Raw genomic sequence first — 23770 nt, forward strand, 5'->3', positions numbered from 1 at the left:
ATTGCTGATTGTGTCGTCCTTTGGAGAAACACATTTTATGCGCAGCATAATGTACCCAGAGGTGTAAACCTCCTGTTGTTTCAGCTTTGGATACAATTATGAATGTGCTGACTTGAAATTCCAGTACAGTGAGAGCGGGTGTAAAAATCCCAAAATCGTCTAAAATCCTTTCTGAGTTCTGAGTTGGAAATCTCTTCCAAGCATTGTTGCGAGGCTCACGCTGATGCCGAGCTGAAAATGCCTCACTGAAGTCTGGCATTCATGGGCTATATGGTGTTGACTTGCACTGAGAGGAAAGAGAACGACAGAGATTATGGGCAATTAAAGCCCACTTTATGCCGGTCTGCTGGCGTCACACAGTCTGGCCAAGAATGCTCACCTCGGCTAATATCAATGAGAACAAACTCTGCAGCATCAACTTATTATGTACAGTGAATTATTAATGCCAGAGCTAGCACAGTCAGGCTGAGCTGGCTGGCCAGATGAGGCAAGTAGGTATGCAATGTGAGTTTGTTTGAATGATGAAGAGTGAAGTGCTCTGAAAGCTGACATGATCCCAGCAGGCTGGACTTCATAATGCAGACATTACATATTGCACATGTTTTGCAAATTAAAAAAAAAATAGAGAGTTTTTCCAAACTTCTGAATTAGTGAGATAACTGGCTTTATGCACAAGTTTGCGAACAAACACACACATGAATGCACACACACACACACAGGTTACACATAATATTGCATTTTAAATAAAGACTGTGGGATTTTATAATGCAGGATGTGACTGAATGCATTTTTTTTTCTTGTAACTTAACGGAATGTTGTCATGAAGACATATTTCTGCTTCAGTTGTCTTGCAGGATCAAAAAAAAGAGTGAAATGTTGATATTTAGGCTCGATGGCAAAAAAAGGTTAAAATGGGTGAAATATAAATTACTTAAAAAAAACTATCCAATTTTACTCAGTAGACAGACAGTTACAATAGTAACAGCAATAAAAAAATGTAAATACAACTCAGAGCGGTGGCACAGGTGCATTTTATGTCTGTATTGTGTGCTTTATGGAAAAATGAAAATAACTGTAATGTTAAGAATTCATTAACGAATAAAAAATTTGAAGGACGCTGTTTGTGGTCAACTCATCCTGATATTCAAGGACATAAGGATGATTTATTATTGCTACAATTGAAAGCAGATATATGTAGAATAGTTTCTAAAATCAGAAAAAAATTCAAGTAAAAGAATAAGTTGATAAAAACCAAAATAAAAGCATCTTAATCGGTGTTTTGATTTGTGAAGCTCGGCTGCAGTGCAGTATGTTGGCCATCGGAGGGCGCTCTAACAACCCAGAGTGACTCCCTGCAGGTCTCCTCTGTGTGTGTGTGTGTGTGTGTGTGTGTGTGTGAGAGAGAGAGAGAGAGAGAGAGAGAGAGTGAGAGAGTGTGTACACATTACAAGTCTCGGTGGTTCAATATGAAATAACTGCACCACCATCCCTTCCCTATAAAAAAGATACAAAGTGAGTGGCTGCCTTTACAGTGTGTTGATACTGGTAAACCACGGTGCACGAGCCGTGCACGGCGGTATCACCTTGAGTGAGAGTCAGCCGGGGTCACTCTACTTCACTGCGTCGCAATGAAGGCATCACAATGTAAAGAGAGCCGTGAATGCCCCAGAGGAGAAGCGGGCCTTCCTGTCTGTCTCGGAGCCTCCTCCATAAATGAACTAGGTCAAACTGTCTCCACTCTCAGTGACTGTTCACCCCGGCTGGGAGCGGCAGACTCCACAGCCATTAAAATCACACTTGGAGCAGTAATGGCGGTTATAAAATGATGATTAGACCTGGGTATTATCAGAGCGGCTGCAGAGCCAATGTGGCTGGTTAAAGTCTCACACACCACCGAGTCATGTGAAGCAAAGCTGCTCTAATCCGGTGAAAAGTAAAAAAGAGAGGTTACTCTTCTCATGGAAGAAGAGGAAACTCAGGGAACAATGCTAAAACAGTCATGTGCAAGAGTTACAAACCATATAACGCATGTCTTACAGTCAATTTGATCCTCAAAAAGCACGGTGCCATCACACACAGGACTTCTGCTTTCTTTCAATGACAGAAAGCAGTGAAACTGTGAAACGCCTTCCCCTCTTTCTGGCCGGCAGCACCAACAGCTTAAAAAGCACTCGCCACCGCCAACTGGAGGACCATGCTCGATTTGACGCAGCTGTCTCCCGGAGCACGAGCCGATGATCTGACTGTGCGTGGTGGGACTGCGTTCCAGAGCCGCGGTGCAGGCCAGCAGGCCTCATGAGGCAAAGGGCATGCCAGAGCGGATGAAGATCAGGGCAGAGCCAGAGAGGACGGGAAAGTGAGAGAGGGGCCTCGGGGTCTGGACGTGGGGTGCTGACCAGGGTGCCACATCATTCAGACGGCGTGGCGTACACAGAGAAACCCGATCTAATGCACACCTCAACACTCGCCGCGCCGATGTGGTCTGAACACTAAGAGCCGCGAAATCAGACAGAATCACACAGAGGCGACGGCTCCGTGAAATACATCACAGTGCTCTGCTTGTTTGGTGAAGTTCAGATGAATGAGGATCATTTCAAAACAAGCAAACACTAAATTCAACATGCAATTGTGGTAAAACGGTTCAGTCTGAACTCTCTTTCCAAAGCATCTCTCAGAGTGTTAATCCACCTCCTGCTCAAGTCTCAAATCTGCAGTGAGTGGATGAGATTATGCAAAGTCAATGCAAAGTTTTTTTTTTTTTTTTGGCTGTCCTCTGTTTCATCTTCATTGTCTCTGAAGCAGAAAGCCACCTCCTCTGAGTCTGGATCAGCTGGTTTCCAACTGGGAAAAGGGGAGTTTTCCCCTCTTTACTGTCATCAATGCTCACTTACTGTATTATTACATTTTATAGTTTACTACTATAATATAAAGGTGCAACAATATGTCTGTATTTTAAACAGAAATATATTGTAAAATCATTTACAGTGGTGAAGAAACTCTTTCTGAAACAAAAAAGTGACTTTTACAGTATTTATTTGGAAAATGTTTGACAGAAATTAAGATTTTTTAAATACATTTTTTGTAAAATAAAGATTACATTTTTTAAAATCGGAGAACTGAGAACTTTGTTTTTACTCCTTTTAAATCCTTTAAAACTGATAATAAGCTAATTTTAAAAGTTGATTCAGAAACAGCAGATTGGACCACAGGAAAAAAAGAGTTAAAAAAATAAAACGTAAACACAAGAAAGCGGGTTCACATCAGATCACGATCCTTATTTAAACCGACAGAAACCAGACTCCTATTTTCTGCAAAAATACTTCAATATACTAAACTACCTTAGAATTTACCGAACATGGGTCGGCGCGTACAAAACATAAGTAGACCCCGCTTCTTTTCAAAAGGCGACAATTGGAACTCTAAGATTTTTATATTTGTCTGACATTAAACTGGCCTCAGGCTAAATTCTAAAATTCAAAATAAGATTTTTGGACCAAATAAGGCAACGCAAAACGAAATCCCACAGCATTTCTGGCTCTATTGAGCTCAATGTTATTACGGCGCAAGATGCGCTCTTTACGCAGCGGGTCGCGTTTCTGTTGTCTGAGTGTTGAAGAGCAGCATCACCGCTGATCCTCTGTCAAAGGGTAAGTCTGGCCTGAAGGGGGGAGAGAGGGAGAGAGAGAGAGAGAGAGAGAGAGAGAGAGAGAGAGAGAGAGAGAGAGAGAGAGAGAGAGAGAGAGAGAGAGAGAGAGAGAGGCTGGAGTGAAAGGTCAGAGCAGCTGACTCCACTGAGGGAAATAAAAGCTCAAATGTCTTGCCATTTCATGGAAAAGGGTAAAGACGCCCGTCAGCACTCATTTAAATGTTTCAGATGATCTAATAGTGATAATACTGTCTTAATTTGACTAGAAGCCTGCATTTTCCCCGAAACTTATTAAATTTAATAAGTTACTTGCAAGTCAGTGCCACTGAAAAGGCCATCAACAGCTTGTATTTATTCTCATTTGTTTTTCATGTGCGCCCACCATAAAGGTATGCAGGATCTTTGCTCTTCCAATCTGATGCTCATGTGTAATGATGTTTGTTCCCATTAGTGCTCTGAGCAGGACGCATGAAACGGTGAATTATAAACTGCACTGCAACAGTCATGGACTCTTACAGCTATTTCAGTGCCGATCCGGAGTCTTGAGACAAAGGAGAACGTGTGCAGTTGAACCTAATTAAAGCACCGAAACAGAAAAAAAACAGGCCTATTATCAGGAATATCTGCGCCATTACGCAAAGTTTAGATAACCTTTGACAGAGGCCGATTCCAAGGCGCAGCGTCTCACGTGCCGTTTTGCATGGTTCAATGCGCCCAAGACTCACATCGTAGAGGCCATTAACATCCGATCCTTCTGAGCCATCGCCGAAGGATGTTATTTATTTTTGCATAACAGGAAAAAGAAATGAACTGTTTGTGTTCCGTAGGTTGCAGTCAAACTTTGCTTTTTGGTTTCGTGGGCATTTTAAATGAAGCGAGCTGTAATGTTTCCCCCCCTAAAAGTCTAAAAGGATGTCAGCGGCGAGTAGACACTGACAGAAAGTCTTATCTTTGCAGGCGCCATCCTGCCGCTCCGTGCCAGTGAGTGCTGCTCCTCAGAGTGCTGCTTGACCCCGATGATCACGGCTGCTGCTGCTGCTTTCCCGGATTTTTTTTTTCTTATTTTGATTTGCACTCTAATTGACCCAAATCAAGAGTGCTGCTGTGCCACGGACAGAGGTTTCCTCCACTCCGCGTGGCCTCGAGGGGACGGGCCTGCACGTGAACGCGCACGGACGCGCACTGAGCACTGTGACGCACGAGACAGTAATTCTCTTTTCCTTGGAAAACCCCCCATTTGCAATTGTGCTCGTCCAATCGCCGGATGCCCTCGGCTCGCTGATTGTTTGACTTGACGTTTCACTGCGCTGCTGCCTCCATCTCTGCCTCTCTCCTCCCGGTGGCACCGAGGAGTTCCCCGGCTCGGCCATGACTCCCTGCGCGAAGCGACGCTTGAAATGAGTGCTCGGACTTCCAGACAGAAATCTATGGGTATTTTTCATTTGTGATCGCACCGTGACATCGGTAAAACATGCTGGAGAAGCTGACGGACAACCAGACTCCCTCTCCGTCCCGATCCTCCTCGTTTTTTATTGAGAATCTGCTGGCCAAGGAGCGGAGTGGCCAGGAGTCGGGAGCGGACAGCAGCCGCGGCGATTCTGGGACAGAAACTGTTTCCACTGAACGGCGGCTGATCGCAAATGACCCGGACGGGAGCGCTGAAGCGCGCAGTGGCTCCTGCTCCACAGCCGCGTCTCCGCTGCAGTGGCTGCGAGGAGGGAGCGCCTTCAGCCTGGGAGCTCTGGAAACCCAGCACAGTGAGTTCCACACGCGTTTTACGAGCGCGACGGTAAATTCCTGCGTGTTAAAACTATTTGATAGAATAAATTACAGTGTGCGTTTGTTACTGGCACATTTCTATTATGCATTTATATCAGATTACCTGGCACGCAATTTTACAGCAACAAGTAATTTGTTTCTCGTTTAATCTCAAGTTTGTATACAAGTAGGCCCATTTATTCTACATACGTAAATATAAGCATTCACTCTTGCAAGTCGTCTCTTTGTTGTTAGTATAACAATATACACCCAGGGGTCATTTCTCTCTTCGATAAATAAAGCTGACAGACTCGGGGTGAACGGATCGTGGAGTTCGGACTCTTGTTTTCTCTGGTTTTACTCTTATTCCCAAACTCAGCTCCGCCGTACGCTTTAAGAGGGATGCATGCACACTTCGTGGAGCAGTGCACGGGATGGGAACCACACTCAGTTTGTCATAGTACGGAGGACACATCCAAGCTGTTCGTCTTCCTCAGACCTGTGACACATTTCACGACTTTACGCACGTGAATGACGCACAAATGCCCAGAATACGAATCAAAACAGAAGAGCTGCACCACTGCACATCGACGTGACGCTTTTACACACTCGCTGTGCCACATTTGTGCCACTTCCACGCACTCTTACATCAAAACAGAGCGCCCCTCCCTTTTGTGCTCATATTTTGATTTTCTGACTCCGTTGTGTCTTTGTGAGACATGTGAAAACACCTATTATCATCCAGAAACGCATTTATTTCTCATAATTTAGTCTGAAGCTGCTTCTTTATTGACAATGCGTTATGTAATACTCCTAAAACTCATTTTATGCATTAACGCCTTATAAACTGTGCTGAGGACAGCAGCTGAAGCGAAAGCTTCAAATATACAAGTGCATTTCTTTACTGCATCATCATTTGACGTGTTTAAATGAAATAAAACGTTGAGTAATAAAGATCTGAAGCCTTATTTCAAAGATGATCCGAGGTTATTCTTGGACACGTTCTGCTCTCCTTTAACAACCCTGTCATGTTGTTTTGTTTCATTTTAAGGTCCAAGGAGTTCGGAGGATCCCTGCTGCTCGCTGTCCACCAGTGACAGAGGCTCCCCCGCCGTGTCTGAGCCCATAACTGAGGCCAGCTACGAGAAAACCGGGGAGAGCAACCTCATGGACGACAGCGAGGACGCGCACAACGCATTCGACGCACCTTCGGAGCGGGACGCATCACCCGAGACCGGCTCCACCCGCAAGAAGAAGACCCGCACCGTCTTCAGCCGCAGTCAGGTGTTCCAGCTGGAGTCCACTTTCGATGTGAAACGATACCTGAGCAGCTCGGAGCGAGCCGGACTGGCGGCTTCCCTCCACCTGACTGAGACGCAGGTGAAAATCTGGTTCCAGAACCGCAGGAATAAATGGAAGAGACAGCTGGCGGCCGATCTGGAGGCTGCACACATCCCGAACTCGACCCAGCGGGTAGTCAGGGTCCCCATCCTCTACCACGAGGGGCCCACACCCGCGGCCGCACTCGGGTTCAACTTGAACGGACACCCGGCGGGCTTCCCCTGCTCCATCAGCTACCCCCTGTCGTCGTTTGCGCACTCCATGAGCATGCTGAGGTCGCAGATGACCGGCCTGGTGTGAGGACGGCACAGGGCCGACACTCAATGAAGCTGTTTTAGTAACATTCATCTGATCAGTAGCCGTGCAATAACCCACGATGCCGCAGAAGAAATGTGGACTTCATCCAAAGATACAACCCGCAATACAAATATAGCACAGAGTGATGGGTTTTATATAATTGTATATGTTCATAAGCCTCTACAAGACTGCGTGCTGGTGCAGTATAAACTATATTAACAATCGAGCATGGCCAGGCCAAGGGTTCAGGTAGCTACTGTATGTTTGAATATACACCTATTTTTTTGAAAAACTTTTATATTTAAAGTCACTGATTTTTCCAACTTTGTCACTTTTTTTCCACATAATAAATGAAATAAACAAAAAACTAAACTCTCGTTTGGTTTTTCACTTCTGTGTGACCTGGAATGTGTCTTTATTTCTGAGAAACTGCTTTACACCCTTCTTTACGCAAAAAAAAACTTCACAGAGAACCGAGAGAGGAAATTACTCAAAACACGCAAGGGACAAAACTTGCAACATTAGGAATTAATTTCGGAAAAGACAAAAAGTTGTATTTAAATTTGGTTGCTCTACTCATTTCTCACTCAAAGTTTGGTTTATTTATGGCAGGCGCTTTTTGGGCGATGGGCGCGCTGCGCACATAATGGATCTTAAACTCCCATGAACCAACTTCAGCGCCAACACAGCATGCCAAAGGCGCGTGGCATTTTTAAACATCTTTCTTATGTTTCAGCATACCATCTTGCGGATATTACCTCGATGGACATTTAAAAAATGCGCAAGATGGACAGATTGCCAAATAGCGTCCAATTTGGATTCACAAAATGCACAGCACCGTCTGTGCGCAAATGAAGAATCCATTATTTGCATAGCGCAATCGGTAGATCCCGCAAATTGCCCAAAATGGCGCACACTGCACTGCACTAAATGTAGATTAAACGTTAATAAACTGGAGAATCCAGGTATGAACCAGGCAGATAGTCCAGTAAAAGCTGTCACGGCACCTGCGTCATTTGAAAGTCCACATCTTATAAGAGTAAACCTATAAGTTTATTCATTTCAGTCACCAAAGAAACAGGATGTAAAATGAAAGTTAATCAAAATTATTGCAACAGCGCGTGTAAAAAACTGATTCTATCCAATCAGGAGCACCAACACAGCCTGGACGTCACCGTTTTCAGACGCTGAAGTTTCTAAATATATCAATACACGACACGTGGAAACAGCAGGACTAACAAACATCATGGAAGTTTAAAAAGCCATCTCACCCCATCATTACAAGTGATTTGTGGTGCTGTAATGGACGCAGGAGGGCAAGAATGAAAGGAAATGCCATCCGATACAACAGCAACAAATGGAGAGTAAAAATAATCCTTCTATAATTAAAATATGAAAGGATTTCAACTATAAGAATGCTATAAATATGATGAAGCAGACAGAATAAAGTTCGTCTTAATGCGTAAAAGATGAGCTCTGCTTTACTACATTTACTTCATGAAACCTACATATCGGCGACATAACAGAAAAAGCATTAGAGGGGCTACATAAACCAGAGGAGATATACCTCATCATGCAGCAAATACCACTCTGGTTAAAAGTCACAATAGGCCAAACGTGAATAATAAACCCGCTTCAGGCTGGAGTAACTAGAACTAATAGTAATAATAAAATACACCAAAAAGCTTATGAACACAGTCAGGTATATCTTTGGGTTAATAAACTTTTATAGATTTCCGATTTCAGCCGGTGTTCTCCTAAAATGCTGAGCACTAACACTTGGTGTAATGAAAGCTAAAACTCCATTCTCAGTTTAAAAACATATTTTTAACATGATATTTGTAAACTGCAGAGTAAGCAATTCTAATGATCTTCGTATTTTAATAAAAAAAAAAAGTAGACGCTATTTCGATCCAGGGCCTGAATCTCACTTACAAATGCATCTGTATGTAAAACAATGATGAAAAGGGAAGTGTTAAGAGTTAAAACACACGTAATATGCATGGTATATTCACTAAAACAGTGGAATTAAAGTATAAGTCATCATCTTGGGGTCTCCGGGACCCCGGTTTTCCCCACTGCAGATGTAAAAGGATGAGAGCGGAACGTGAGTGTTGTGTTTGGAATGGGCGGGCACAGTCGCAGTCCTGCCCTCCTTCTCCTCTCCTCCTCATCCCTGGATATCATTGGTCCGCGCGGAGCAATCGTCCGGACCAATCCGAGTCGCCGGAGCGCTCAATCCGTCCCGTGAAGCGGCGGCGCACGCAGAGCGCAGCCGGCCCAGCAGTGTTCGCTCAGTGGCTGCGGATATGGTGCGTAAGTGGTGAAATTAACGTCCCGCGTTCACAGTTCAGGGCCGACAGAGTCGAGGAAGTAAAACAAAAAGAGAATATGAACAAAGTAGAAGCGCCATGTCGACCCGCCGCCTCTCTCAAATTCACCATTGACAGCATCTTAAACCTGAAGACGAGCGGGAGGAGCCGCGATAGTTGTCACCCGGCAGGACTGCAGGATGAACTGGCCACGGCGATGCGTAAAGATGCTTTCCAGAGCCACCACGAGGAGAAAGGAGCCGCGCAGAGGCAGGACGCGGACAGCAGGCTCGCGGAAAGCGGTAAGAGTTCATGTGGGGACCCTCACCATTACGCACAGCTCCCAAACAATAGCATCGCGGTTACTGCAAGTCAGCACAGCAGCAGAAGAGTCAAAGTTGCAGCCAGCTAGTTAGTTCGATAAACGGTGGTGTGATTTCCTTGCAGACTTGATGACAGACCGGAGCAGAGCCGCGGAGTCGGTCATCATCAGCCAGCGGAAGGCGGCGGAGGCGCGCTTCGAGAGCGGCGACAGCAGCTGCGACGACAGCGGCTCCACCACCGCGGCCACGGACCCGCACAAAGGAGGCAGCCCGGGCAAAAAGAGCAAGATGATCACCAAAAAGAAAACTCGCACTATTTTTTCCAAGAGACAGATCTTCCAGTTGGAGTCTACCTTCGACATGAAACGCTATCTGAGCAGCGCGGAGCGCGCCTGCCTCGCCAGTTCCCTGCAGCTGACGGAGACGCAGGTGAAAATATGGTTTCAGAACCGCAGGAATAAATTGAAACGGCAGATATCGACTGAAATCGACGGACCAGTGAGTGATTTTCCCGAGACCGGGAAGCCCGTGGTGGTGGGCCAGCTCCCGGCCTTGTACAAGGAGAGCAACCTGCTGGGCAGATGCCTGCTGCCCATGCCTCTGCCCGTGGTGTACCCGGGCAGCAGCACGCCTTACCTCTGCTTCTCCAACGCCAGCAAGTACTTCAGCCTGTACGAAGCGGACGTATGATGGTTTGAACTTCCCACGTCGTGAGAGAGACACTTCTGGTGGTCTGTTGCCAACCCTCAAGCATTTCAAAGTGTTTAGATGTTGCAGTGAAGACTGCACGTTTGGCAAAAAGGAGTACTGACATATCACACACACACACACAGAGTTAAACGGATTCAATATTATTTATTTTAAGTAGAAATTATGTGTTTTGTTAAAGGCCTAACACTTAATCTATTGTTACAGATAGCCGTTAATAGCAGGCTTCTATCATGAGAATAGCCCGAGGGAGGCCTAAACACCATCATTTATATTTTATATATTTTTTTCATTATTATTATTATTATTACTATTATTATTATTATTATTATTATTATTATTATTATTATTGACAACAGCATTTTCAGCAGCCTAAGCCACCAAAGACATTACCATAGCCTGTTTGCATGCATTTAACTGTATCATAATGAATTTTGAATTACTGAAATTATCTATGTATTTAAATGAATGTAATTAACATTTTATTCTGTTTTCACGCATGTTTTTATTTTTTCTGAGTATCTTACTATTTTTACTTTATTTCACGTTTTGCCTATAGGCTCATTACACCTTTTACTCAAACTGTAATTAAAAAATATCTTCATCTAAGTAATACTTTTCCAAAGAGCTCCTTCAGTATTTTTCAGGTGGATTTTGTGTCTGATCACCTCATCAATGTGGAACTACTGGCAGATCACTTCAGGGATATTTTCTCATGTTAGCAGGAAGTATGAAGCATTCATTCTGTAAAGTGAGAATTTACAGACAGATTACCTTTGAGCTGGTGAACTTTCCAGGTGCACCCTGCCCTCGATCCATAGTAAGCTGGGATCTGCTCCAGCACCCCGCAATCCTGCACAGGATAAGCAGCACAGAAGATGGGTGCATGGATGGATGGGTGGATGGATTACCTTTGACATATCTGTTAAACCTATTGACAGAAAGACTTAAGTAAGACTTAAAGGGGGGAAAAAACACTAAACCGAAAAAAAAAAAAAACTGGTCTCAAGATGTAAATCTGGCCTTGTTGACAATGCTTGTTGCTGAAGGCCAACAGGCTTACTGTCTGGGACTCAATAGGAATCTATGTTACTGTAATTAAGAGGAAATAAGGTTTTAAAACACAATTAAGTAAGTTTACATGGAACATTTAGAAAACACATCAAGGGAACTTGAATGTTAAAAAAAAAAAAAAAAAAAAAAAAAAACATGGCTACACTGTCAGGCCAGAATTCCTTTCCAATTGACATGCATCTATTTATTCCTGTAATATTTTTAAAAACTACATCCAGTTTTATACAATGGCACAAAATATGTTAATCTGGAATGTGGCACCTCAAACAAAAACTACTGATCATTTAAATAACATGCAGGGCCCAACAGGCTTCATAAGGTCACAAACATGCCACATTTTTGTTGTATTTCTAAAAACAGATAAAAAAAAATACTGATTCATTATTAAGGTCACATAAACAAGCAGCGAGACTCATTTTCTCTCGTTTCTGCATAATTCCACTCAGATGTACCAAATGTAGTCACAGGGATTTTACGTAACCTGCAATGAGACGAGTGAGCCGACTGTAAACACAGCCGAGAAACAAAATAATGATTTAAAATTAGCCACACTGCTCTCTGCTGAAGTGAAGGTCGTCCCTTTTTACGTTTTTCGTGCAGGGAAACTGAAATCTGTCCTCCGGACCGGAGTCCACCACAGACCGGCGTGCCCACATGCGCAGCGTGGCTGAAAACACACACAATGGAAAACTGTTCTTCCACCCCTGTGAAGCCAAGCCAGTGGTTTAGGGTTAGCTTTCATTCCGTATGAGGTAGTATTGTGTCAGTCGAATTACCCAAGGATTTGGGTTTGTGCTTTGGAAATACATCTCATAGTCTGGAGCGAATTAATGCACCACACTAATCCACACCATCAAAAAAAAAAAAAAAGAAAAGAAAAAATAAGACCAGAAAAGAAAACGGGCCTATCTGTTCTCTGATGTTGATGTAACTAAGAATAACAGTAAAATCCAGTCAGTTATAAAAGAATTAACAATGTAATGAGCATAAACTTTCAAATCTGAACATTAAAATACAATAAAAACAGCATATTCAGCATGTATACAATACATTTCCAGATTCTCAACAACATCATGACAAGTGTGTCAAATTTAATTTATCCTTCAAAATCAAAAAAATATGTTGGAAAAATACTGTGATGGAGCCTAAAACAACTTTTTTCCTCACTGCTGTCTATTTAAAGATACTCAATAATTCTGGATTTTAATACAACTAAACTGATTGTGACAGAGCTTCGCAGTGTAAATTTGTGGTATTTGGAAACACATGATTTTCCCAAGATCTCAATATTTGATATTTCAGTGGAGCCTGAAGGGAATTGTTTCACGCTCCTTGTGCCACAAGCTCGGCACGAGCTGCAGGATTTATTTACAGCAGTAAAAAAAAGATACTGGTGCTGTAAAAACAAAATCAAATTAGAAAGCAACCACAGTCAAAGCATAAAAAAAAAAAAAAAAAAAATCAAAGTTGATCTTTGAAAGCTTGCTGGCAGCAATCACTGGGTCAAAAGTCAGCTGACCCCGTCTGTGCTGCTTTCTGCCCCCTCGTGCACTTTGCCACAACACTTAACCTTTACATTTTTAATAATATGAATAAAAAAAAAAACATATAAACTCCAGATATTAATGATGCAAACAGAATCCCACTATAAAAGCAGACTGTACGTGCTCCTCATTGATCGTCTGTGGAAAACACTAAAAGGAACCTCAGAGGCATTGGCGTTGTGAGGCTGAATCAGACGTCGGCCGCTGCATGTGTGCATCCAGTCAGGAAAAAGAGGCCTGTTATGTCCGCCAGGCTGTCTCGTGTTTCAGGGCTGCAGGAGAGTCACACCACTGCTCAGTACCCACAATCCCCAGCGGCTACTGCCTCAGACATGACGGCAGACTGTCAAGATCTGAGGTGTGGCCAAATGGTATATTATTAACGTTTAAGTCGTAGTTAATGGAGAAGATAATGCAATCCTGAAGGCGCCCTGCCTCCGTCTCCGGGCCGCAGAGAACCGGGGCAAAATGTTTCACCATAAAACTCCAATCATTACGCCTCGCAAACATAACTGCACTAATCCCGCTCACCGCTGGTTGTAAGGAGTGATAATTGTTCGTACCACTGTGCTCTTTTCATTTTGTCACTCGGTCCTCCTCTCCCATTCTTACTGCGCTGCCCTCTCGCCTCCTGCCTTGTCACAGCTCATCACGGTAATCTGTGCACTGAAGCCCGACTGTGTGCGATTACGACTGAATGAGAGGGACTAAGAAGGAGAGTGTATAGTAAGGGAGTGTGTGTGTGTGTGTGTGCGGGGGGGGGGGATCGCTCCAGAGCGGCTGATGAGTGTGTGTTTGTGTTGGAAAAACTACGATCACGTTTGTGTTTGGGCACGGCTCCGTGCTTCACTATACCCGAGGTCTGGTTGGTCAGAAGTAAAGACGTGCAGCTCCCGTTGGGTGGAGAGCAGTTCCCCGAGTGTGTGTGTGTGTGTGTGTGTGTGTGTGTGTGTGTGTGTGTGTGTGTGTGTGTGTGTGTGTGCTTTATGCCCGTGTAAAGCTCTCGGGCAGCTCCTTTCTGCATGACTTGGTGGGGGCCCCTTTCTCAGCTCGCCGATTACTTTAACCTCTGTTGACCTCACCCTGTCATCTGACAAAGGTCATCGCCTAAGCTGACGGGAGAGACGGTCCCCAAACATATTTCTGTGGCACAAAAGCGCGGGGACGGCTGTCACCGGGACGTTTCACGTGGGAGAGTTCACATTGCTGTTCACTTGTTGGGAAATGGCCTCGACGGAGGAAGACATTCACCATCGGGCAAAAAACGAAATAACTCCGACGGCGGCTCTCACTGCACAAATCAATCAGAAATCCTCTGGAAAGCAGACACAAGGCAACACGTGTAAACAGAGTTGGTGGTCGCGCCGCTGTAGCATCAGTCGGCACTATGAAATCCCCGGAGACGTCACGATTCGCTGCAGGGCAACCTGAGACCAAAACTACATGACACAGCACATTGTAGAGTAAACGACAGGGCTATTAGTTAGAGGTGGAAACCCGAGACACGCAGTCTGTGTATGTGTCACTCTTAAAGACTGTTCGATGGCCTATTGATCCGATTATTTAGACCCCCTTTCTCCCCGCCATGATGCAAATTGCTGGAGGAAACTGAAAGACGCCAGTGGGGACAGAGTCACATAAAAGCAAGTGAAACAGTGACGGAGAAAAGAGGTGATGAATCTGGATTCAGTCCAAACCAGTCTCATCACACAAGATGTGAGACAGTGAAATAGAAACATTTAAATACATTACTTCCACACATAAAGCCTTGTACAAACTGAGTTATTACGTTTTTAGCTTATTTCTGTGAGGAAAAACATTTTTAATCATAATTATTTCTACAGAAGAACATCCAAGGCAAGGATATGGGGAAAGTTGCAGTGAGTTCCTGAGGCAGCCCTGATACACATAGATACTGTGAACTAATCATCCAATCGGACATCCACCCCGTCGCCTGCTGCTCGTCTGCTAGTGTTTTAGGTTCCGCTTACACGACAACCTTTCGTAGCGTTTTCGGTGTCCGTTTACACCATAATGGTGCTCGGAGCAACTGAAAAATCAACTTTTTGAGAATGCACCACGGCCGCAGTAAACACTTCTTCAGCACATGCTCAGTACGAGTAGATGGACAATAACGTTTTCCTCCAGAGTGTCATGGCTCCCAGTCCAGATTCTCCTGGACTTGCTAGTTTTAGAGTTAACAGTCACCGTAAAACTATACAAACTGTTGTACGTCCATTCAGTATACTGTATTTTTCTCTCCTCATATGTATGTGTGGTTTCATGACAAAAACGAACAACAGCGCCAACTTGTGGCTCAACATTAAAACTACGTCGTTTTCAGTGTTTCTGCCGTTGTCAAGTAATTTGACGTATTCAAAACACTGCCGTGAAGACGTGAAATTTTTCTCAAGAGCTCAAATCTTACAGCGTCATTCACCGTTTAAGTGTCTTGTTTCACTTTTTATATGGACAATCAGGCATGAATGAAGACTTTAAATTCTCATTCCATCAGTTTCTTTACAGAATGAAGGAAATATTAAACCGTGGAATCATTCTGGATCCATATTTTCAGTGTAGAAATACTTCTGACTTCACAGTTGTTAATGCTGTCAGTGTGTTCAGCACACAGCTTTACCTTTAATTTAAATTGTAACATTTCTTGTTACACCTATTCACCTTTAATACAAACATAAAGCCTTCTGGAATATGGCTCTGTGACCATATTCCAATATATCCCAAAATATTTAAAGGATTTTTTTTTTTTTTTTCGTTTCGTTTATTTGGGCATATCACATAACATAAACATGTCAACAAAATATACAAAACCATTCAATGAAAGCCCAAAAGGAGTAGGCTGAAGCAGAAGCTTATCAGTGCCTACCCCTTCCCATATCTCGTAATTATATCACTGAGGGTCACATGGCAATGTTGTTGTATTTGTACATAATTTTATCATCCATACCCAGGCCATTACACAGTAGCATGTGCATGTGCCTGCCTATGAATGTGTGTGTGTTATGTGGTACAAGATTCATGTCCTGGCATGCCACACAGTGTGTGTTATGTTTGTTTGGCATAGTTATCAAAAATACGGCGCATATACAGTTTTTTGAATTGATGTATAGTTATGGCACTTTTTAGGTTCCCATCTAAGCTGTTCCATAGATTTATGCCTCTCCGGGTAATACATTGGCTTTTGAGGGTCGTACGAACACGTTGAACTTTTAAATTAAGCATTTGCCTGGAAGAATAATTGCCCTCTCTATTAGCAAACAGACGATTTATGTTGCCGGGAAGTAAATTGTTTCTTGCCTTGTAGAGTATTAACAGAGATTTCAAATGTATTAAGTCCTCAAGTTTTAGAAGGCTAGATCTTAAGAACAATGAGTTTGTATGGTCCTTGAACCCCACGTTGTGTATGATCCTGATAGATTTTTTTTGAAGTCTGAACAAAATCTCCAAGTGGCTTCTGTAGGTATTTCCCCAAACCTCTACACAGTATGTGATGTAAGGAAGGACAAGTGAGCAGTACAAGATTTGGAGAGCTTTTTGGTCAAGAAGGTGTCTGCATCTTCTCATAATAGCAATGTTTTTAGCCATCTTAGTTCGGATACTGTTGATGTGCGGCCTCCAGCTCATGTTGTGACTCAGAATCACTCCCAGAAACTTGTATTCTTTCACTCTTTCTATTTCAACATTATCTATTTTAACTTGGGTTTCAGTGTCTTCTTTGATTTTACCAAATAACATGAATTTTGTTTTGAGTACATTTAGCGATAATTTATTTTTATTGAACCACTCTTTAATTTTACAAAGTTCTGCTGTAATCTCAGTCACAAGGAGCTGCAAATTTTTGCCTGAGCCTACTATTGTAGTTTGCATTTTTTCTGGATTTTTGTGCCAAAATATCACTTGACTTATTTTCTCTTTATTACTGAGGAAACAACAAATTATTTAAATTTGGTTTCTTTGAAATGGATGAGCAAAAAAAATGACCATTTCATATGTCAGCCTGCTCTTCACAAAGGTCAAGATTCTCATCCGGAAGTTTCTTCGCTTCTCTTATGAACTCCATCTGTCCTGAAATCTGGTGAAAAATGATTGAGATCTCCAGTAATCACACGATACGTTACGGATTTAACTTAACAAAATCCCTGCTGGATGTGGAGCGAGTGCTGTGAGGAGCTTGAGTGACGCTTTACTAAGTTTTGTGCAACATGCAGTTATGCAAGCCTCAAAAGGCACGATGAGCAAGGCACCAGTCAACCACACGTCTAACACGGACAGACAGGCACTCACCCACACACACATTCACACCTGCAGGCAATGTAGAGTCCCTAATTACTTTAACAAGCCTGTCTGTACACTGGAGGGGGAGGTTTGAGTACCTGAAGAAGACCCACCAGGACAGAGCTAACATCTGGAATCGAACCCTCGTTTTTCTTGCGGTGCAGAGAGAGTGCTTGAAAAAAATCTTAATTTTCACATTTCTGTGGAATAAAAAAAAAAAAAATCTGAAATCAAAGCTTGTTGAAAATATTTCAAACCACGTTTTGAAAACGCTTTCAGCAACAATTGATTATTACTTTCATTGGCAAATTTCTATTTCTCAACACAAACTTCCCCGTTTTTCACGACTTCGCCGTCTCAAAACTTCCACAGACACATGCCGGCTGTATATCAATTAAAGGGCATCATCTCGATCACCCTCCCTCACGTCCTGTCCCCTCAGACACCCTTGTCAGGATAATGTGCCATTAATCTACCACTGAAAACACATTATTGGCTAATCAATAGGTAAGATGGAAGGATAAAGGCAGAGGAAAGAGGAGAAGGAAGGAGGAGAAGGACAGGAGGCAGGGGAGGGATGCTGCCGGTCTTGGGGGACACGTTTGAGTGAGTGTGGGGGCATCAACACTTATCCATAACACCAGAGAACGAGCTCCACTATGTGCAGACATAGAATACTCAATGCGGTTTCATGCTGATAGTCAATATGGGTCCATTAACAACGTACACAGTCGTTAGAGTGTCCGAACTTTTTCTGCTCCCCCTCCCTGCGCTCTTTAAAATACCACCATCTATCACCGCCTCTCCGTCTGACTTACAGTCTGCCTGCATTTCATTTGCAGGCCTTGATTCGGATAATGCTGACATGCCGCAATAGTTACATCTTTGTTGAGTTTCTGAGAGTAAATTAAAAGTTCACCGTGGATGGATTTCTCAGTTCAGGGTGCCTGAAAGCAGCAGCGTCGGATCCATTATAAAGTAGCATGAAGTGTTTAAAAAAGACTTATTTTTTCAAATTCCAAAGTCTTCTCCAAAAAACTACCCACTCCAAGAGAATCTGGACTGGGGGTTATGACTGTGGAGGAAAACATTGTTCTTATTGTCCGTCTACTGAGCATGTGCAGAAGAATCCTGTACTCCGGTCGTAGTGCCGCATGCACAGGAACAGAATTCCAACAGCCTACATGGAGTTGGAGTCTGAGCATTTTCAATAAAGTTGGATGCCGTTCTCAAAAAAGGGGGTGTTTTCCGTGGCTCCAAGCACCGACCACCCCAAACGCAACAAAAGTTTTCCATTTCCAGCTGAGAACGCTGTTTAAACGGAGTCAACATGGTCTTTATAGATGTGATTGTGGGTACAATTACAACTATGATCGCTGAAAAATGCTGCTGTGGTTCGAGAGTCCAGGAATACAGAAAGGAGCCCTAAATGACATTAATATTGAAGTGGAAATCAACATTTGTTTAACCAGAGCTTAGGTTAGAACTTATTTTTCTCTGTTGTTGTGAAATGTTACAGTTTCAGAAAAACATTAATTTTAATAAATGAATGAATAAATACTATCTCCTCCCCTCCCTGTTGGCAGTGCAGCATCTCAGTGGCTGCCATTAAAAAGCTCCAGAACAACTTCTAGCCTCAGCCTCACAACGCAGACCGTCACAATGCAGAGAAATCAATGGTCAAACTAGATTTTCAGGAGAAAAATATTCATCTCCCTTTGAAATTCACTACTCCCAAGCAAACGATACAAATTACAGTCGTTATTGGCCGAAACAAATCATTTTTATGAAAACTACAACTTGCAAGAAAACGCATACAGGTTTTTTTTTTTTTTTTTTTTTTTTTAATTGGCATACGCCTCGACATCTGCAGACCCTGAAAGTGGCTCCATCGATGCGTCTTATATACAGTTTTATTCCCCAGGCCTGGACTCAAACTGGAGAAAAACCTCCCTGTGAGGGAGATGTGTAAACCACTACACCCTGCATACAGCTTTAAATGGCTTTCTGAAGAGTTTGCATGAATAACTTCACTAACCAGACTCAATATTGCACACAACTATTTCATTTGGAGGTTTGTCAAGTTTCTGGTTCTTCTCATCATTTGCATTTAAAACTGAATTTTCAGATGAAATTTTATTCATTTCAAAACGTGATAAAATGGGATTTGGTCATTTTAAACAGACAAAATATTCATGGTGGAAAAACATACAATTCAGATAGATTTTTTATTTACCTGCATGACTACACACACACACAGATAGATGCACCTTTAACACGGAGGCTTCGCTCACACACTCCGACAATCTTGTACCGCGGGATGCGGTCATTCAGATCTAAGCGGAGCAGAACATGCATTGTGCATGTAGAAAGCTGACCCGCCTGCCTCCACGGCGACACGACACACGGCGAGTCTCGGGAGAGCGAGGAGACCCGCGCCTGCCGCCCGCCGCCCGCCGCCGCTGCACAGGAGGAGGCTGAACAAACAGCTGCGGCTGAACCGAGTCGCCAGAGATCAACACAGCACCAGAGAGACCTGCAGCAGTCACTCACAATGCATGCAGGAGAATCTATATCACTTATGAACCATGATAGAACTCAAAGTTCTGTCAACTTGTCTTCACGGTATTCTACTGTATTCTTCTGAACATGGTCTTTTTGAAGCGATATTGGCGCCTGAGCTTCACTGGACTCAGTTAGACGGACAGCTCCTCCAGCACGCGGAGCCAAGACGTTCAGCCGGTAAGCTTGTTGTGGTACGGAGGGTTTCCAACCGTAACACCAAGAGGAAGCAGTCTCAAACAATTACTGCTGTTGCAGGCCAGACTGCTCAGAGGGAAATGTGGCGAACGGCGAGGAGAGAGGAGCACTGCTGGGTGTTAATCATGGAGAAATACCAGTGATTAAACAGACATTAGTTGCGGTATATTGGGCTCTTGTGTTATAAAGTCTGCCCTGAAAGTAGTGGAGTTAATTTTTCAATTACTGAAGGTTAGTTGGGAAGTGAGTTATTTCTGCCTCATTTCATATCAGTTAGAAGCTGAAAAACGCAACCAAAGTTTTGCGTATCCACTCGGAAACGGGACCTGAAAGCTTCGGGTGAGAATTTTTCTAGATTAAAATAACGGCATGTAAAGCAGGTGAAAATGAGCAGAGGGAACGTCTCTCCATCCACAGAAACATCTGAGGGAATATTCCAAGCAGAAGGTATGAATTAAATGGAAGTGAAACCTAATTGATTGAACATCACAGGGCTTGACGTGTGATGAACCCCAGTAAACTCTGCGTTACTTTTGTCTCTTTGCAGTTGCGATCACTCTGATAACTCCCGACAAAACACACACAGCAGACACACCTCTTAGCCCTGAAACGAGTGGATCTCCGGAGGCTCGTGCTCCCCTCTGGCCAGTTCAGGGGAGGCTCTAAGTGCTCAGTAATAGCTGGCAATCAGCACAGATGGATAGAAACCAACGTCTGGCCCTCAGGAAAGAAATATAAATAAATAAGATGAATAAATAAAAGCCCTGTGTCCTCACAACCACATATTGCATTGGGCATGTGTTTTATAATGAATATAGATTGAGAGGTTGAAATATTTATGGTCTGGGGGTGGTGTGAGGTGGGGGTGGGTGGGGGTGCGCGGGAGGGCGAGGGTTAATGGTGTGAAATCGCTTCCCAAGTGAACGGAAATGAAAAAGGGAAATTCCTCTTGGTCCGGAAGCTCCCGAGCACGTTCCATTTGTGACGTCTCAACTGGGATTTTGTAAAGACGCTTTCAGCAACTTTTATTTACTTCCCTTTTTTTTTTGTGGTAATACATTTGAAGTTGATTGAAACTTTGCCTCTATTCAGATTTATAGAAAAACACCTCAGTATTTACCGCCAACATTCCCATGTGATGACAAAAAAACACCCCGATGTTTACAAAATGCCTTAACACGTGGGTTCCCCCTGAAGTGCTCTGCACACCCCCATTACCTAATTTGCTGGTATGAAGCCTATACCTAACAGCCATAAATAGTTAAAACCCTCCATTGGTCAGTGGAGAGGTGTCTGGGGACACGGGCTGACTAAGAACAGCCCAGGGGCCAGATGAGGAATAACTGAGTAGACTGCTGCCGAGAGAGAACATATTGTGCCCGACAAGAACAAACATTAGACTGATAAACAAGTGGCTCGGGGTGAGCAAACATTTTAGGGGCAGAGCCAACTGTACGAGTCAGAGGAGATGAGCCGAGATGAGCCCGGACTCCAGAAATAGTCGCGCTGAGGTCTTCGGGAGCGCTCGGAGATTCACAGCTTTCCTTTTATATTGTTAACTGCGAGCAGCCTGGAGATGTTTTCTGTCGGCTTGTTTGTGTACAAGAAGATGTAAGAGAGCGTGACTCCCACTCCAAAAAGCTTGAAATCACGAGGAAAATATAATCTCAGGAAATGATGCAGATCATCAACATCAGTATGTTTGAAAGTGAGATGTGGGAATTTTTGTCCCCGCTAGTTTTAAATTAGACTGCTGCAAAACATCTTTTTTTTTTTCTGGCACTAAAGATATGAGATGGATTGGTAACAAGTCAGTAAGATGACTGGGTATAAAGGGAAATGCAGATGGAGAGAGGGCATCGAAGGGAAACTGAAGACCACATCGTGTACAGTATATACGTAATCACCCAGTTAATGGAGATAAATCTCTGCGTACCAGAAACAAAGACAAGAGTGAAACCCAAACACCAGTGAACTCCCAGCTCTTGGACCAGGCATGCTGCTCCACTGAAAACCATCTTCTGGCTCAGGAATGTTTCCAGAAGTCATTTACGTCCATGTTTCAGAGTGCAACGCACAAATACAAAGTAAAGAGGCATCACACAAAAGATAACAGTAAATGCACACAATTCGAAAATGCTGCTGGCTGCTGTGAACCAAACCTCAGGTAAAACAAGTTGTTGTTAAAATCAATCTATTTTGATGTTCTGCTATATATCTGGAGTCTGAAACAGGGTTGAAACGGGGATTGAACAATATGTTCTCAGCGGTCGAGTGGGTCGCCATTTTGAAACAGTGCAGTGAGAATGATGAGAATTATGCAAGTTTTCTTTTTTAATTCATCTTGAAAATTAAACTAAGTGGCTTGTCAGCTGCACTAAAAGAACCAAAAAAAAAAAAAAAATGGAGAGATCCACATTTACCTCAACCATTTCAAGCAAAAACGAGCCACACTCAATTTCATTGGAGTCGTTTTCAGCAGTCGTAGTTTGGTTTTGTAAAAATACAGACATTTTCAACATCTGCACTACACCAATGTAAATCTTTTTTTTTTAGTTAAAATTTAAAGGTTATGATGGCATTATTTTGGCCCACTCAAGACTAAATGGATCTCTATATGGCCACTGGCCTCTGAGCTGAAATGTGTTTGACACGCCGGCTATATATTGTGATCTGATCGACTTGTAAGTCACCAGCAGACAGTGTTGGCTGAACGAGCTCCGTCTCACTTCGGCCTTCAGAGACACTTGAAAGCAAGTAACCCCGGCTAACCTCTGCTCCACCAACTGAAAGGTCGCGTTCATCACTACGCTGCGTGCTAATTAAGTGAACAGTGATGAGATAACAATGTGAATGTCTCCCAGTCGCACAAAGACACATATCACCCAACGTCTCTCCTGAAAAAACTCCCTCCACTGCCACTGCCGAAGAGACGTGAACCCTGCGTGTTGTCAAACAAAAAATTAAATAAATGGGAGTAAATTTCTTGTCCCTCGCTTGAGGAGCAGTTTCAGACTTAAGTGTTTTAAAGTGTCGTTTGGGGTTAGGGGGCTTGGATGAGTGCCGGAGAACATCCGAAAGAGCCAACTTCTGGCAGAAGGCAGAATAAAAAGTTGATAGTCTATTGGGAGGGTTAAATAATGTAAGAAGAACATGTGGACCTGCTAGAGTTAAGTACACTTAGGAGTGCACTCAAAAGTGTTGTGGAAGAGATACCGGATGACAAGTCGGACCGAGGAGGTGGCAGGAAGATGGTTAACAAACCGCCGCTCGGAATCTGGGTTAATCCTCTGTCAGTCCAGGAAACAGATTTCTCTTTATAGCCACTTAAATTAAACAAACACACCACTCACTGCATCACATTAACAATCCGTGATACGGACACACTGGCTGCTTTGAGGTTTCCACGGCTGCGTGCAAACCTTCAGGCGCGCCTTATGAACGTTTCCCATTCATAAGAGAGCGTGTTATGATGCAGCAGATTATACAGTAGGTTTAGGAGGAGGCTTCCACTTATGTGGACAAACATACAAATGCGAGCCTCTGACAGTGTGTGTGCAGGCTGTCTGCGCTATCGGGAGGTTTTAATAGAGGAGTATATTCCTTTGCATTTTACATGACTCTAGGGCACACTGCTCTCGCTTGTCTGCTCTGCTCAGATCAGACACTTAAATTGGAGCACAGAGTAGACTACAGGTCCTCATGCTCTCTCGC

The 23770-nt window shown here is 43.4% G+C and overlaps 1 protein-coding gene and 1 pseudogene across 1 annotated transcript; both read left to right on the top strand.

Annotated features, from left to right (window-relative positions):
* Window positions 1–5117: 5117 nt before the first annotated feature.
* On the top strand, window positions 5118–7061 carry LOC115389866 (homeobox protein HMX1 pseudogene; annotated as a pseudogene).
* Window positions 7062–9397: 2336 nt separating this feature from the next.
* LOC115389867 (homeobox protein HMX2-like) lies at window positions 9398–10436 on the top strand. Its single transcript, XM_030093434.1, has 2 exons — window positions 9398–9656; window positions 9802–10436. Exons 1-2 carry the CDS (start codon window positions 9434–9436, stop codon window positions 10365–10367), a joined length of 789 nt encoding a protein of 262 aa, XP_029949294.1. The 5' UTR covers window positions 9398–9433; the 3' UTR covers window positions 10368–10436.
* Window positions 10437–23770: the final 13334 nt, after the last annotated feature.

This window comes from Salarias fasciatus, chromosome 6 (assembly GCF_902148845.1).
Source record: "Salarias fasciatus chromosome 6, fSalaFa1.1, whole genome shotgun sequence".
Lineage (NCBI taxonomy): Eukaryota > Metazoa > Chordata > Actinopteri > Blenniiformes > Blenniidae > Salarias > Salarias fasciatus.